General features: G+C 42.8%; 1 protein-coding gene and 1 non-coding gene across 2 annotated transcripts; one reads left to right on the forward strand and one right to left on the reverse strand.

The window, feature by feature from the left end:
* The first annotated feature begins 52 nt into the window (after positions 1-52).
* Positions 53-15,568, forward strand: LOC139624017 (junction-mediating and -regulatory protein-like). Its single transcript, XM_071482765.1, has 10 exons — positions 53-1,939; positions 4,749-4,922; positions 9,520-9,670; positions 10,256-10,425; positions 10,516-10,681; positions 10,804-10,973; positions 11,513-11,596; positions 11,673-11,768; positions 11,850-12,399; positions 12,505-15,568. Exons 1-10 carry the CDS (start codon positions 1,103-1,105, stop codon positions 12,810-12,812), a joined length of 2,706 nt encoding a protein of 901 aa, XP_071338866.1. The 5' UTR covers positions 53-1,102; the 3' UTR covers positions 12,813-15,568.
* Positions 7,038-7,109, reverse strand: trnaq-cug (transfer RNA glutamine (anticodon CUG)). The gene has a single exon. It is a non-coding gene; the product is annotated as a tRNA-Gln (tRNA).
* Positions 15,569-16,721: the final 1,153 nt, after the last annotated feature.

Raw genomic sequence — 16,721 nt, forward strand, 5'->3', positions numbered from 1 at the left:
CACGGATTTATTCATATGATTCATTTGAGAACAGCTACATTGTCTGTTTTTTTGTTTGTTTGTTTGTTTGTTTTGTTTTTTGTTTTTTGTTTTTGTTTTTTGCACACTTTCTTGATGCTGCAGCTTCAGACTCTTTACAAAACATCCCACACTTCTCCAGCCAAAACGTCAGCACGTCCCTACGTGCCGTACTCAAATTGAGATCCTAATGTTGCCTTCAAATGCTCTCCGGAAAGAGCTGCTTCCATCTGCTCTCCGCCCCGTCTCGCAAAAATGCAGCTTGACTGTAGCTTACTTCCGTCAATACACCCTTTAATAATAACAACAATGCGCCATGTCACATATTAAATGGATTGTGGCAATGGAAGAAATAAAGGCAGATGGCTGATGATAGTTTAAAAAAAGGAGGGTTATCCTCAGATATATACATATGAGAATTGTATGTTTTGATAAATAATCCACAGAGTTGTTCTCGTGTTTTGGTTCAGTCATGTTAAACGCTGCTGTAGAAATTCCGATATTTCTCACAGCACCTGAAAGCAGCAACATTATTTTGCGTTTGAGGTCTTGTTGGGCAAACGATGAAGAAAACATTGTAACATTACGAGCCCGGAGACGATGTTAGCCTTGTGACAGCGCGACTGGACAAAACCACCCGATGCCTCGCTTCCCTGCGGCCCCGGTTTGTTGCGCCTGAACGATGCGCGCCGCTGCTTTTGCATCCCGTCGTTACTCTGTGAGGAGAAGGGAGGTCCGGAGCCGAGGGGTCGAGCATAACGGGGCACAGCTGACGGGCGGACCGAGCATTGGATCTGGTAAACACACTGCCGCATGTCGTGTGTCGGAGACAAGCTCATGAGGAGGGCTGGGATAGGCAGGTCAGACGTCCGAGTTAAAGCAGGTGGGCCAGAGATGGGAAATGACACCGCACTGCTCCAAATTCATCCGCTTGAGCCCCTCAGCCGAAACCTCCCTGCAGAGAAATCGGTGTTTGGTAAACGCTGTTATATTATAGCGCACACGGCTCTGCGACGCTGCATCCGACTCTCAAGCAACTAGACGGCGGGCTCGGTCATTATTTCTGTTTCATCACTTTGCAGAAATGTCCTTCACTATGGAGGATAATTTGGAGTCGGGGTGGGTGGCTGTTCGTCCGAATGCGTTTGAGGAGAAGGAGAAGCACAAATTCGTCTTTATCGTCGCCTGGAATGAAGTGGAGGGTAAATTTGCCATAACGTGTCACAACAGGACGGTGCAGAGGAGAAGCTTTGGCAGGGACCCTCTGGCGGAGGCGACTGGCCAGGATGGGGACAAGACAAAATGGCCCGAAAGTCCGGTCAGGGATAAAGTATCTAGGAGCCCTGGCAAAGGAGCCAGGGAGGCTGCAGCGAGAGGCTGCAGCAGCCCCAAAACCAAGTCCGTCACAGCCACCAGACCAAGTCCTGTCAAAATCCAAACTGTGATCAAAAGTGCGGCAACTCCCGTTAGTCCTGATACCGAGGTGTTGAAATCATCAAGAGAGGACCAGCTGTCCCCCGCAGTGGACAGCTTGGACCTGGAGGAGCTGGACAGTCTGAGCAGGGAGGATTGCAGCTGGGCCGGGCTCTTCTCCTTCCAGGACCTGCGGGCAGTGCACCAGCAGCTGTGCTCGGTCAACTCGGACCTGGAGCCCTGCCTGCCGGTGTTCCCGGAGGAGCCAGCCGGGGTGTGGACGGTGCTGTTCGGCCCGGCGGAGGTGTCCGAGGCCGAGATGGATGAGCTGTGCTACAGTTTACAGGTGTACCTGGGCCATGCGCTGGATACGTGTGGGTGGAAGATCCTCTCGCAGGTTCTGTTCACGGAGAACGACGACCCAGATGAGTACTACGAGAGCCTGAGTGAGCTGAGGCAGTCCGGGTACGAGGAGGCGCTCAACCGTGCAGCAAAACATCTGCAGGAGGTGAGATTTTTTTTTTTTTTTTTTTTTTTGTGGTCCTCCCACAGCATCTCCATGATTATAACAGCTTCCTGTTGACATAGTCTGCGCATAGTCTTTCTCTGCAACTCACATTCACACGGTTGCACATCTGGACAACTGAGAGCATCCCAATACAACCACTGGCTCTCTGCTGTGGTGTGCACACCAGTTGGGACACTTGAGGCTGTGTAACAAAATGGTAGTCAGGAAGTGTGATGCACAAGTCATTAATCTGAAGATATAATCAATATGGTTGCATTGGAAGTACAAAACAATCTAATATGCAGGCAAAAGATGACTGTGACACTGAGTTGATGATCTTCACAAGTCACACAACCACAAAATAATATTATTTTAAGCATTACTTAAATCATGTGCTTTCTTATCTGGGAACGTTTAATATTTCAGCCCATGCATGAGACATTATCAATGAAAAAATGAGTGGCTGTTCAGTCTTTAACCTCTTTGCAGTGGTATATGAGTCATGTAGCTGACAGGGAAAGTACTTGCATTTTCCCACTCCCACTAAAGATGTAGTCTGGAAATCAGTGGAGGGACCAGTTTAGCTATTAAGATAAGAAGAATTTGTAAAACTCAGCTTAGACAGCTGAGAGAGTCCGGTGCCCGCACACACACAAACACAGTTAAATTGCCTCTTTCCTTAAAGAATTAACCTGTCAATGTAATGTGCAAAGTCACCATCTGTGAGCACTGCTGCTCACAGGTTGCCACCATGACTTTACCAGCCGTCTACATTTAGATGCGCTGGCATTATACAGAGTATAGACACCATTTTTTGAGGGGACTTTGATTATTTCTTATATTATTAGGTAACACTCAATATTTCAGGTTTTAGGGTTACTGAATCACTTACTGTAATATCCAATGTCATGTATCAGATTTATCTCTCTTTTGTGCTTATTATACTTTATATCATTCTGTCAGGATACAAATCCGCATATTAAGGCCTGTTTCATAAATATAGATACGTTTGCAATATTTTCCTCTGAAAAAAGTGCATATAACAGGTGCACAAATATTTATAGATATTAAACATCCTGTAGTTTTAGTCTGCACTGGAGAGGAGTGAAAAGGCATTAGTCTTGATGGCTAAAAACAAGAATGAAGAATTTAGAAAACTTATTCAGAAACATATTACTGTGCCAAATAACATACACCAATACACAGTTATGTGCTTCCAAACCAGCCACTGGTTTTTGCGGACGTGATTATCATGCTGAACATTTATGGTTTGAGGGAAAAAAAAATCTGCTTCAATCATTTCTTGCGTTCTCAATACGACCAGTGTGTGGTAGTACATATGAGTCCTGCATGCATTTCTAGATAGTTATGAAAGACGTCTTGTAGTTCTAATATTAACTCTAGTGTATGTATGTAATATAATCAAACACTTGCATCAATGTTTAAATGATTAGCTCTGCTACATATCTTTGACTTGACACAGTGAAGACATGATCCAGACACCATACACGCTCCAGGCCTGCTCCTCTCACACACCAGCAGCAGCTAGTGGTTGATTAACTGCTTTAATATAAACAGACACTATATTGATACTCTGTGGCTCTCACATTGTCTCACCTATCAATGAGTAATGAATCCTTGACTCGTGGAGCCAGACTGTGGAAGAAGTCCTTAGAGAGAGCCGGTGGGAGAGAGCATTAATGGAAGCGTTCTCCATTATTAGCATCACAGCATTACTCCTGGCAAATAAAGTGGATGGTGAATTGAGTGCTACCTGTGTTTATTGAATAAATATCTTTCGGATACATGTAGTATTGTACTTTCTGTTTAGCTTACACTGGTCATGGCTCGAGTCGTACTGTAAGGACAGCAAGGTCACAGTATGATAAATGTGATATCTGTTTCTGTGTTTACTGTCATTGCAAAAGTAAGAGAGTCAAGAGGCTACATCCATTTATACTGGTGTGTTTACATGATTTTCTGGCCAAGGCGTTTCCTCTCTGTTCTGCTTTTGGCAGTGAAAAGAGGCTGTGTGCAGCAGAGACGAATCACCCACATGTCATTCCACACAGTCAGTCCCACGCCCACTCCCATTAGCACAGTTTAGAGACACAAACGCATACACTCAGAATAAAAAATAGACAGAAAACCAGCCACAGGAAGTGTTCCTTTAGTGTCCTTCCTGAGGAAGAAAAAAAAAAAACATCTAACACTTAAGTTGAAGGTGTCAGCTCTTTATCACAGCCCGAGCTCTTCTGTCGGCCGTGACAATGCTTCGTAATTAATTTAAACACAGTTGCAGTTTGTTGTATTGTTGAATCTCATACACACAAACACACACACACACACGTCGATCCTCCCGCTCCATTTGAGGGCTGAGTTAATGGCTATTTCTGTGCTTGCCGGTAGCCTACAGGATTGTTCAGTCTGGCAAAAAATGTGTGTGTATTGATCATATTCCCAGCAGCAGAAAGGACTCTGCTCATTGAATGCACTCCGATACACTCCTATTATTTACTGTTAAACAAAGCATCGCTGTAGTGGGACAGTGGTGAGTGACACTAAAAGATGTACTGAAGTGTGTTCTTCTGACTTTTGCTGACTCGGGTTGTCTGACATAGCTGCACCGCTCTTATACAGACACTTGGAAACATGCTACAATACATCTGCAGTGTATTTGCCCTCTGCTTAACGAGGTCTTACAGATATTTTAAAAGGGGCTATAAAAATGTATCTGTTCTGATATTCTGAAAGCTGATTGTATTCTGACTATTATGAAAGTAACTCATTTTGTGTCTATGTGCTGCAGCTGCTGGAGAAGCACAAGAGCATGGACAGTATGGTGGAGCTGTTGGAGCTATACGAGGAAGAAGACCAGGCTTATGGAGGTCTGCTGGAGGCCTCAACACAGCTGTACCAGTACCTGCTGCAGCCTTTCAGAGACATGAGGGAACTAGCAATGCTACGCAGACAGCAGATCAAGGTAACAATTCACAGCAGTTTACGTGTACTATACATGCATGAAGAAGTATTAGAAGGGTCTGCACCATAGGAGACACGTTTTGGGGGGAATTTATCAGCCAGATTTATACATTTTGAACAGAGTTCAGGCCCAAATCCCGCAGCGACCCAGCATTTGCCAAAACCTCTTTGGCATTTTTACCAAGCCTCCTCGACCTTTTGACTCCCGATGTCTAACTGACAAGTACGCAGGATGCACACATGCACAGATGACCAGTTGATTTCAGAAGTGAAGAAATGGTGCATGGTATTAGTGACGTCCAACTAGGAGAAAATGACAAGGATAAATATGTCAAAAAGAGTTTATGGTGTTGTTTCTGGTAGTTTAGCCCTGTTGTGGTCGGCCATGTGAACCATGTGGAAACGAGTGGGGATTTAGATGCTATGCTCAACTAGCATATGTGGGAAGCTGGCTACTGTGCAGATGGGCTTAGATTCAGTGATACATTTCTGTATCTCTCTACAGGCACAACTATGGACCGATCATAAAACACAATGGGTGCTCACAGGAAATTCTCATGTCTCTTAAAATAGGTTCTGCTCTGTGTGTGTGTGTCTGTGTGTGTGCATCATTGTGTATGTATGCGCATGTTTTTTAACTGAGATCTATTATGCAAAATGAATTCTCTTCTTTTTTCTGATAAGGTGCTCATGGTTAGTAAAGCAGTGGGAGCGGGTAAGATGTATCTAATTGCAAAGAGCAGACGGAGGCTGGTGAATGGATAAATGGTTGAAAGGCTTTGTTCAATCGTTGCAGTGCTGATGGCACATTTATATTTAGCTCCCTGACTCACACACAGCACATCAGTAATAAAGAGACTTCAGTATCACATTACCACCTAACATCCGTCAACAGGGACACATTATAGATTATTTCCAGCCTAGGCTGTGAACACCTTCCTGTTAGTTTTATCCTTTTCCACAGTATCTGAAGTGCTTCAGGGATGTGGTGGTGGTGGTGGGGGTGGCATAAGTGACATGCTGTGAGCTGGAATGAAGCCCTATGGATCTCCAATTTCCTGAAGTCTCACAGAGACATGAATAAGTCATGTTGTGTGTAGTCTTATAGGTTTACTGCAGGTAGAGGTTGATGCTGATGCACTGGGATCAGCAGGCATGCAGCAGAAATTGAAAGATGGACAGTGAAATTAAAGAGCTTCTGGAGAGGTGAGAACCTCCACTGTCAGCGGAAGACAGTAATGTAAGCAGCCTGTAATGTGTTTTATTCAGCTGAGTGAGAACTGAGTTTGTACAGAAAAAAACTCTCATTTAATTCCAGTGCAATTTTACACCTTTTTATCGACTTTGTATGAATTAAAGAAATAAAGGCCAATGAGGCAGATCACATCAAGCCATTTTTGGTAAAATTTGTGGAAAGAAAAGGTCCCTTCCGTCACACCTTTGTAATGAGATGTAATGTTTGACAGACCTTGGTCAGAATCCTGACACAGCTTAACTCCAGGATGTCATGAAAAAGTTTGTCTTTGTCAGTCAAATGGCACTTGGAACTATAGACATCAGATTTATAAAAGCAGTTTAAAAAAAAATGACTCAAATAGATAAGAAAATCCCCTTGAATTTGACTTAGTTGAAAAAATATATTGTCATGCTGATATAACTGATAGGACATAGTGATAGCATATAAAGCTACTGTTTGGATTACATTTTTAATTTATTTGGCAACAGTTTTGTATCATTGTCTATTTCTTAGGTCATTTACTGAACGGATGTCAGACTATGTCCTTTATTTACATCCTGTCCTGTTGAGTGAGTAGTGATTAGTATAGTATAGTATTGCATAGTCTAGACTCACCTTTCGTTTCACAGGGCTGCAGAAAGAAAACCTGCATTCTCTACATGTAGCGCATTTTTCTCACACAAACCAGGAAGCTATTACCAGCCCTCACCCACTGCATTTATAATGGTTCAAAGTTGATGAATGTCTGATTACCACCTCACTACTCGGTTGTTTTTTGGCAGAGGAGACTCTCTTCCTTCCTGTCTCTCCGCTGCTGCTTCTCTCCTCAGTTTTTAATCCCTGAGAGGCTTTGCTAGAAAGGAGGGCTGCAAAATCTGCAGGTCCCACCGAGATTTGAACTCGGATCGCTGGATTCAGAGTCCAGAGTGCTAACCATTACACCATGGAACCTCCTTTCTGTGTGGGGAGGGGGAGAAGGAGGGAGGGTTAAACCTGTTCTTCCGGTCTATTTATAGTCCGCAGCGTCTGTAGCTCTTCCATTTCCTTTTGCTGTCACGTCTTCAAATTCTGTAACATTTGTAATAATTTCTATCTTTGACATGATCCGACGTGATTGAATAAACCAATTCAGCTACACATTGGAAACTGATTAAACAGGATAATTTTAGACACTGTGTCAGCTGCCAAATGCGTACACGTTAAGAGCCTCTCAATAAACTTCTTCATATTTCAGCAGGTTGTCCTCTTCAATATGCAAACAAAATAACAAGGTCGAGCAGATAATGTAGTTGCACTCTCCATGTAATATCTATACAGAATGTATGTTTATATTTTGCTGTTGTAATATCTTAATTTCTCATTTTGTCCACAAGTTAATGAAAAGCTATGCCTAGATTATTTGTGGGTTGCATGGTTTGACTGTAAAGAAACTAGCAGCAGTACTCGTGAGAGTGTGTGGCCTTAATTTGAGGCATGTCAGTGTGTAGTATGTGGAAAACAGAGATTAATTTGATTTCACACACTAGGTTGAGCACAGAGTGCATCAAGGTCAAAATCTTTTTGATGTAGTGGAAATCTTTGCAAGTTTTGACAAGTCAGTTTCTAAAATTGTGCTGATACTGATAATTTCATAATTAAGAAGTTGTTCACATATTTGGAACTACTAATTGTTCTGTCTATTGGAATCGTCAGATTGTCAAAAATAGAAGAAAGCAGAATTAATTTCAACTGTCAAGTGTTTCTGAGTCTTTACATAGATAAAATGTTGATGACAAACAAAATGACATATGAAACATGTTGACTACGATTCTGAATGCTAGAATTTGTAGCTGAGGTAACATGTAGCATCAGCCTGGCTAGTTTTTGAGTTGTTTGAGTAAAATATCTCCCCATCGTATCCATCCTCTAATCTTGTGCATTCACAAGGCACAAGAAGAGCATTCAGTGAATTAAGATGTGTTTTAAATTACATTGTAGATGACAGGTTTTCATGTAAAAGGTTGATGCACTCAGAGTTACAATAACACAAACCACTGGCTGTAAATCAAACAGTTCTAAAATTAAACAATGTGTAAGGAATGCAAAATAACTCTGAGAATCAAAGGAATGAGCTCGGCTCACTGACAGCAGGAAATTGCAGTGGTAAATGATACTGGTGCACTGCTGGGTAGTGCAGTGTGAGCTCAAGTGCAGCGAGGTTACTTAGGGTCACGCAGCTCAATAGCTCTGTAACCCTTGCTGCTCACTTTCCTTCTTGAGTGTTGCATAGACAGATTTTGTTTTCCTTGGATATTTGGTAGTTAATTTTCCAAATTTTTGTCTTTAATTAAATATTTTTCAGTCAGACTTGCTCCAGTGTTGAACAGTCAAGTAATTGCCAAAGATTTTGTCTGTATATGGTTATGGAGACATAGTGGTGTCATATCCCCATCGCGATCCTTAACTCTCTTCGAACGGTTCTACAATGCAGTAATTAAAAGATTAAGTATGTTATGCCGATATATTACAGGCTTTAATTGGTTGTTTAAGGGTTTATACATTTTTTAGTAATTCATTTTATCTACTAACAGGCACTCTGCAGTGTTACATGTAGATGGTGATGACACTTTTGTAAGTTAGCTGAAAATGGATTTGTTGTTCACTTTGTGACACCGACAGCAATATTTGCAAAAGATCTGGTTCTGCAGAATATAAAACAATTGTTTGCTCAGCTGTATGGATGTGTGTTTGAGTGCTTCCATGTGTGGGGGTGCAGCTCCCTCTCCAGGCCTACTTTCTGTGGGGAAAACATTGAGACGGAGCAGATCTCTAGCTTACCCTGCTCTTCATTTAAATGATGCGGTCCTTCTCTGCAACACGTATGGGGGAGATGAACTGCACTGTCATGTCCACCACCACCTAAGTATTATTAAGGGAAACATTTGTATCACAGTTTTTTGTTAGCTCATTCACTCTTGCCACTAAGTGGCGGTAATGTGTCACACATTTGCGGTTCCAGTTGCTCTGAATCTCAAATGAGAACAAAGCAGTGTTATCTTTTTGATGCGGACTTTAATAAATGTGCTTATAACTTCCTGGCATTAGTAAGACTGCATTGTCTGCTGCCATGCTTCATCTTTTTAATCACCTCATATGAAACTATTTGAATCCCATGTTCTCCAGCTCCATTTTCATTATCAGCATACACTATACTGAATCTAAGGGTGTACATATTTTAAGGAGTGTTCTATAAAATGTATGAAAAATGCATTTAGACTTTATTCTTCACTGGATAAATCTTTTATCTCATAATAGTCCCTCACTGAGGCCCGTTATTAGTCTCCGTCTTGCTGACAAAAATATGTTCGTCCTCTCTCAACAGATTTCCATGGAGAATGACTACTTGGGCCCAAGGCGGATCGAAGCTCTGAAAAAGGAGGACTCCGACTGGCAGAAGAAAGCTCAGGAGGCGGTCCTCAACATCCAAGAGTTTACTGTAAAATACTTTGAGACCACTGCCAGAGCCCAGAAAGGTACAATAGGCCGTCACTGTCACTGCCAATGTCAAGTCAATAAAGCAGCAGACGGATGACTTTGAATAATCACACACAGCACACACACACATAGTGGTAGCATTGGCCTGCTATTGACCTGTGTGTAGTTTTGAACGCCAGGGCTAATGTGATTTGGTATTAATGAGGCAGTGTGGACAGCCATGCTTTGACAGGGACAGGAGGAAACAAGGACAACCTATTGATCAAACAGCTTTGCCAGCAGATTCTCTCTGTGCGGGGTTACTCTACAGCCCCTGCTCATCCCTGTTCTTCTCCACCGATGATTGGTCCATTTGTAATCTGACACTTATTAAATCAAAAATCGCATAAATGAGTGGCTTCAACTGCAGACTGGAGAGGAAGAAGTTGTAATGTGCAAATGTGGCCAATAGATGTCTCTCTCTACATTATTGTAACACACCTTCACTCCTGTGAGACTGAAGTAAGGGTGACGTGTCCACTCACTGTACCAGAGGAGAAAGTACTGTGTTTGTGACTCATCCGCTCATCAGAATATGTCACATTTGGTGTGGTCTGTTCGTGTGTGTGTGTGTTTATGTGTAGGGGTGTATGAGCGTATGAAGGTGGACCAGCGTAAGTTTGGTAAATCTTCATGGACAGCGGCGGTGGAGCGCATGGAGAGGCTACGTTACTCTGTTGCCAAGGAAACCCTACAGCTGCAGAGAGCCAGGGAGATCTGTCTGGAGCAGAGGAAACACACCCTCCGGGAAGAGGTGCGCCAGTGACACTCAACAGCATACAAAACATATATGCACATACCAAAACACACTGACAGAAAGTTGTTCTGTGTCCTGTCCTCTCAGATGCAGAGTCTGTGCAGCAGTGAGGATGCAATGGCCCTGTTAGACCACATGGAGACACAGTACTATGAGCTCCAGCTCCAACTGTATGACATCCAGGCAGATATACTACAGTGTGAAGAGCTGCTCCTCACCGCCCAACTGGACAGCATTCGCAGGCAGATGACAGGTATGGCCTTAATTTGGCTGAATCTGCTACTCAATAATTAATGATATTGTCGGACAAAAATATGAACGATCTGTATCTGTTTGTCCACACAAGTCTATTTTTTTATGTACATGTGCTTTCAGAGCGTCAAGATGAAGTGGTGTACTATGACACCTTTGAAAGTGCAGATGATATTACAGAGGACGATACTGCAGAGAGGGATGAGCTGCGCAGACTTCAGGTCAGCGCTCGACAGCTGGAGGCAAGAAGGGGGCGCATCACTGCCAAGCGCTCCTATCTGAGGAACAAGAGGGTGTGTATCCTTTACTCACACTTATTTTCTTTCCTGAAGTCTATCGCATACACTTGATATTCAGAAGTGACCATTTGATTTCAATTTGCTCATATATATTCCTCTCCTCCGGCTTTGTTCTTGATTGTGGTCTCCAGAAATCATAGGAGGGTTTTTATTATGATGAATGATATTATTTTTGTTATGCACCGTTACTATTCTTGACAATATTGTATTAGGATTTTAGATTACACAAAGAGACGTAAATGACTCATGTGATATCAGCTATCAAGATGAAATGAGTGAAATGTAAAATGTAAAAACCTGCAGCAGCCAATGACCTGTTATCGTATATTTCCTCTAACTGTTAAAAGAGTCAATGTTGCCTACAACAAAATTATAAAGGCACATGACAGTAAATTGCTCCAAAATGATATTTATTATAATTTGGTATAAGGCGCTGACCTACCTTTTGCTGCAGCAGATGTTTTATTGTTGGCAGTGTGCGTGATGCTGTGTGGATGATTGTGTTAATGTGTTTTCCACTCACCATTCTGCAGGAGATCTGTGTGTCCAACCACACTCAGAAGCAGCAGCAACGTCGAACCGTCCACAAAGACTCTATAGCTCACAAGGTGTTACAGGTAGATGTTTTTTTTATGGATATATGTAAAGCACTATCAGCAACTCTCTCCTCCTCTAAACTGCTAAATTTTCCAGCTGAAAAATGGACAAGAGGAAGATGAGGAGAGGAAGAACAGCAGAGTAAGTCAGGAGAGACAGAGAACTCTGGACAGACTACGCACTTTCAAACAGGTATGTGTCCTTTAATTATCTGTGAAAATCACAAAATGTTTCTTTCGTCTTTCTTACTGATCGACTCCTGTCTTTCTCTAGCGGTACCCAGGTCAGGTGATTCTGAAGTCCACTCGACTACGCGTGGCCCACACCAGAAGAAGAGAGCGAGGAAGGTGCATGGAGATGAGTAGCGTGAGTGAGAGGGAGGAGGGTGTGGACTCTGTTTGCGTCCAGACGCAGGACCACCAGCCACTGTGTCTCAGTACCAGTGTGCAGACGGACCCCAGCCCCAGCTCCACGCTCACCACTCAGCCCGTCACAGCTCTCACAGCATCCCTTCCTCCGCTGCCTGTGCCCAGTCCTGCAGACTCCTCCTGCTCCCCCTGCTCCCTGTCCTCACTGCTTGCATCCCCTGTCTCCCCTCCTCCTCCACCACCCCCTCCACCTCCCCTGCCCACCAGGGAGGACCTGTCGCCTTCTGGGAGCCCGGGCCGGCATGGGCAGAAGACTGAGGGGAAGGGTGCATCAGAAGAGCTCTCTCTCTCCCCGCTCGGCCCATTCATCCCTCGCTTCTTTGATAGCAGCCAACTGTTGAGCGCACGCAAAAAACTGAGGAAGACTCCAGAGTTTGACCCCCACAGCAGAAGAGGTACTGGGACCATGTAGTACCATAGAAGTTTTTCAGGGCTCTGTTATATTATCTAGTTACAGTAGTCAATCACAGTCTGTCTTCCTCTCCTCTCCCTGCATACAGTTAGCTCACCCATGGACGAGGTGTTGGCCTCCCTGAAGAGAGGCAGCTTCCACCTGAGGAAGGTCGACCAGCGGTCCCTGCCTCCTGCCAAGGGTGACGAAGATCCCAACAGCATCCTGGCTCAGATACGCAAGGGGGTCAAACTGAGGCGGGTCCCCCATAAAGAGAGCAAAGACCAGGGAGGGTTCCCAGCCTCTACCGACCCGCTGACCAGGAGCATTCATGAGGCGCTGCGCCGCATCAAGGAGGCCTCACCAGAGTCTGACTCAGATGACGATGGTCTGGCCGGCCCTGACTGGGAAAGCTAGGCCTCAAGGCTCAGACACAACAATTAACACACACACACACACACACACACACACAAATGCCTGCACCCTCTGGCACTGTACTGTACTGCAATGTAGAGAGCTGCGCTGTACTGTAAACACACACACACACACACACATACGCACAAACTCATGAAGCTACTCGCTCACTGACACTGAAGTACACACAGCCCAGTCACACATGTACCTAGTGACTATGCCTGAGTCATACTGAATATCACCAACACACCAAATGCTCCAAAGGTCTATGGTCAACCTGTTCCTTTGTTTTTCACACTACATTCACCACTGTGCAGGATATGATTTGTGTTTTTATTTTGACTGTGTGTCACTGTGGTTTTATTCCTGTCATCTGTAATCAGATTGTAAAGATGCCATGTTTATTGTTTATTTGTATCAGTTGTACTGTTGAAAAGCTCTGCACTGGCCCTCTGTGGCCCATTAATATTCAGAAACAGCACCAACACACTGCACTGACAGCTATTTGTGAAACTGAAAACCTCATATGAAAGTAGTGCTGAGATGTTTGTGATCTTTTCCTCCTGTCACAAAGCATTAGAATCTGTAACAGCAACAAAAAATATGTGTGTGTGGTTGCTAATTTGGGGTTATGAGGGAGACTGAAAAACAGATAGAGGATTACACAGAAATTCTGAACTGGGATCACTGGACTCAGCGTCCAGATTGTAAACCATAACACATCAAGCATAATTTCTCTTCTATGTTTGCTCAACCAGTGTATTACAACTGAGGCACCCCTGCCCTTGTCCTGTCAGACGCAGGTGTGGTAGTGTCAGACAGTATAAAGACCACTACTCGTCTAATCTGACACTGCACAAATGCTTTCAATCCTTCAGTCTGTCACAACAGATTCATACCCCTCCCCCAGCTTTTGTCCTCTTCCGGCCCTCACCACCCCCAACTTTCTCTGGGTGAGGAAATATGTATCGACCCATCTGTTCGACCGCAGCATATGGCCAGGCTTTGTGGGAGATATTCAGGTTTATCATTTGGTGCCACATATAACATCATCTCTGATGTGAAGCTGGTCAACTAGAGCAGGAATGGGTCAGAGGAAGGGTCATCGGCAGAGCTGTTAGAGAGTTTCTGTAGTGGGGTGGAGGTCATAGTTCGTGTCAGTCGTCTTTGTAAAGTGTGGGCAGTCTTGGTTGGTGATTCCCAAACTTCGTATGTGGGATAGTCACGGCCGAGCTGTGAAACCGGTCACGCCTGTTTGAATGATGGATGGCATGTGGGAGGCTAGAGTCTCTCAGCGCTGTGGGGAGCCACTGTGGGCTGTGGCGCAGGCGGTCGTGATTGATCGCGGTTTCTCCCGCCATCTTATTCACTTTCTCTCCTCTCCTCTATTGCACCTTTTCTCATTTCTTTCTCTGCACTCAGTGGGCAGGACCACACAGTAGGAGGCCTGTTACTCACAGTGCTGGAAGTGTTTTCAAACATGCTCATGCACACGTGGACTCACGCACTAAACTCCCAGCCAACATGTGCAGAAACATTTTAGTGGCAAAGTGAATCCACAACCTCTATTCATAAGTCTTTTTTTTTTTTAGAAATGGTTTCAGCACTTTCATGATACATAAAACATATTCTGAATCACTTTATCTGTACAGTAACAACATTTTTTTTGTTGTTTGTTTTTTTTTACCACTGGTGAAACATTTTTATCTGTAATAGTTAAGTAAGTTTAAAAGCACTGAACATGTGGAATTGGACCTAAGAAGGAGCGATGAAAGGACGGCATGAGGGGAATTCACACAAAGTAAACCAAGCTCTGAGTCTGAGCTTTGATGCAAAGATTTGTGCTTTTTCCTCTTGTGCTTGTGTTGAGAGCCATTCATAGATGAATCATGAGGTAGACAGTGTAGAACAGAATAGACATGGAGGTTTATGTCACATTATACAGCTTGAAAATAGCTTAGTGCTAAAGAGGGTTTATTATTTTTCCTGGCAGAGCAAATCTGAGGCACTTTTACATGTTTTCTCTCACTGTCATCACAAAGTTCTTCCATGGTACCCTCATCATGTAGCATGAGACAGAGACCTGACTCTTAACTTAAACCTAACCCACACCCTGCCTGACTTCATGTCACTGGAACTGACTGGAGCAAAGTTTCCCCGAAGATGTAAGTGCTAAGGTTGATGTTGCTCCACTAAACAATGACCAACAATGTGCTCAACACTTTTGGGAAACTAGGCTCAGAAGGCGACACCTTTGACACCTGACTAACTGTAGAATCATGCTGTCATGTGTTTTACACTGACCTTTATCTTTAAATAACCTTAACACAGCTCGTTTGTCGTCTAACTGTAACTTTGCATTTCATTGCTTCGTTTGCCTTCTGTTTATTTTTTCCAAAGCATTTCCAGCCAAATTTTTTTGTGATGTGTTTGCTTCTAAACCTTTCCTATGTCGACCTGTTATCCACACAGGCTGACTCTATAATGACCCTCTGTCTGAATAAGCAGTCACTTCAGAAGTGCAATATCAATATAGAGAAATACAAGAAAAGGGATGAAATAACTTCATGGGTGATAATGAGTTCAGATTGATTGCCTAAAACAATGGACTTACTAAAGATTGCAGTTGTTTTTACACACTTGTGTATTGACATACTGTTTGAAGAATACCCCTTTGCCTTTAGTCCTACCATTTCATTTATTCAGTTCTTTTTTGTACGACCTTGCCCCCGCATTTGAATAAAACCTTGTGAAGCAAATTCCGAGATTGTCTGTTTCACTGTTGAATAACTTAGATAATATTGTGTTTTTAATAAAAAGAAAAGCAAAGAAGAGAAAGAAACAGAACAAAAGCGATTTGTACACATTGAATTCTGCGGTCACTGTATTTGAATATAAAACATAGCATTTCTTAGTTCACAGAGGTGTGTTCTCAGCCTTGTGGGCTGTCTTTGTTTGAATTCAACAAAGGATTTAGCTGGGCTGAAGCACCAACAGGTGTGTCTCCTGACCATTTTTCACCAGCATTTGGTAAATGCTTTCACCTGCAAAGACACAAGTCTCACCAATCTACTAAACATCTTTAGCCTGAGGTACCTCTTTAATATCTTGAGTTCAAAATTACTTTAAATAGTCAAAAATATTGCCAGTCTTCTCATACCTCTAAATACAATAATAATACCTACATTTAAATACCATAAGTTACAAAACAGGAGAATGAAAAGCTTCTTATCCACTACTGTACAAAGGCATTCATTAACAATAGCATTAATATTAAGGTATTCCATCTCTGTCATATGACTGTCAAAGTTAAACCAGAAAGAAAAAAAATGGGTAACAGTTCCCTTCACATGGGTCTTATTCCAGTGTATTAACCTTTGTAGCTAACGACGATGTCTTATGAACACAATTATGCTGTGCTAGGACTTAATGCAAATCTCTTGATATATAATGTTTAGTTACAACAGTGTAATAACACAGTGCAAACAGGGTGCTCAATTGAAAGGTAAGATAAGCAGCATTTCAAGTGAGCAAATAGCCTTTTTGAAATTTAGTGATTTTAAAAGAAAGAGATTTAAAGTTGCAGCTTGGGATTTTACCATCACAGGGAGCTGCTTTATAAGTGAATATTTTGGTACAGAACATTGAACACTATGTGTTAACATTGTGTTGTTATGCATTTGAAATATATATTGAAGAGGTTTTCATTGTTTACCTACATACTAGATACTAGATATGATAACTGTGCAGTACTTTTCCATGGGTTAATACACAACAATAAGCCACTGCAGGGTGTTACTGCATTTGAGTTATCCATCCATTCATTTACAATGTCATCATGAGTAGAAAGTTGTCCTATACAGTTCTATAATTATATCATCAGTATTATATCCTGTGTAAAAAAAGAATAGA

The sequence above is a fragment of the Trachinotus anak genome, unplaced genomic scaffold (genome assembly GCF_046630095.1).
Source record: "Trachinotus anak isolate AG129_WGS33_773 ecotype Australia unplaced genomic scaffold, CSIRO_AGI_Tana_v1 ptg000008l, whole genome shotgun sequence".
Lineage (NCBI taxonomy): Eukaryota > Metazoa > Chordata > Actinopteri > Carangiformes > Carangidae > Trachinotus > Trachinotus anak.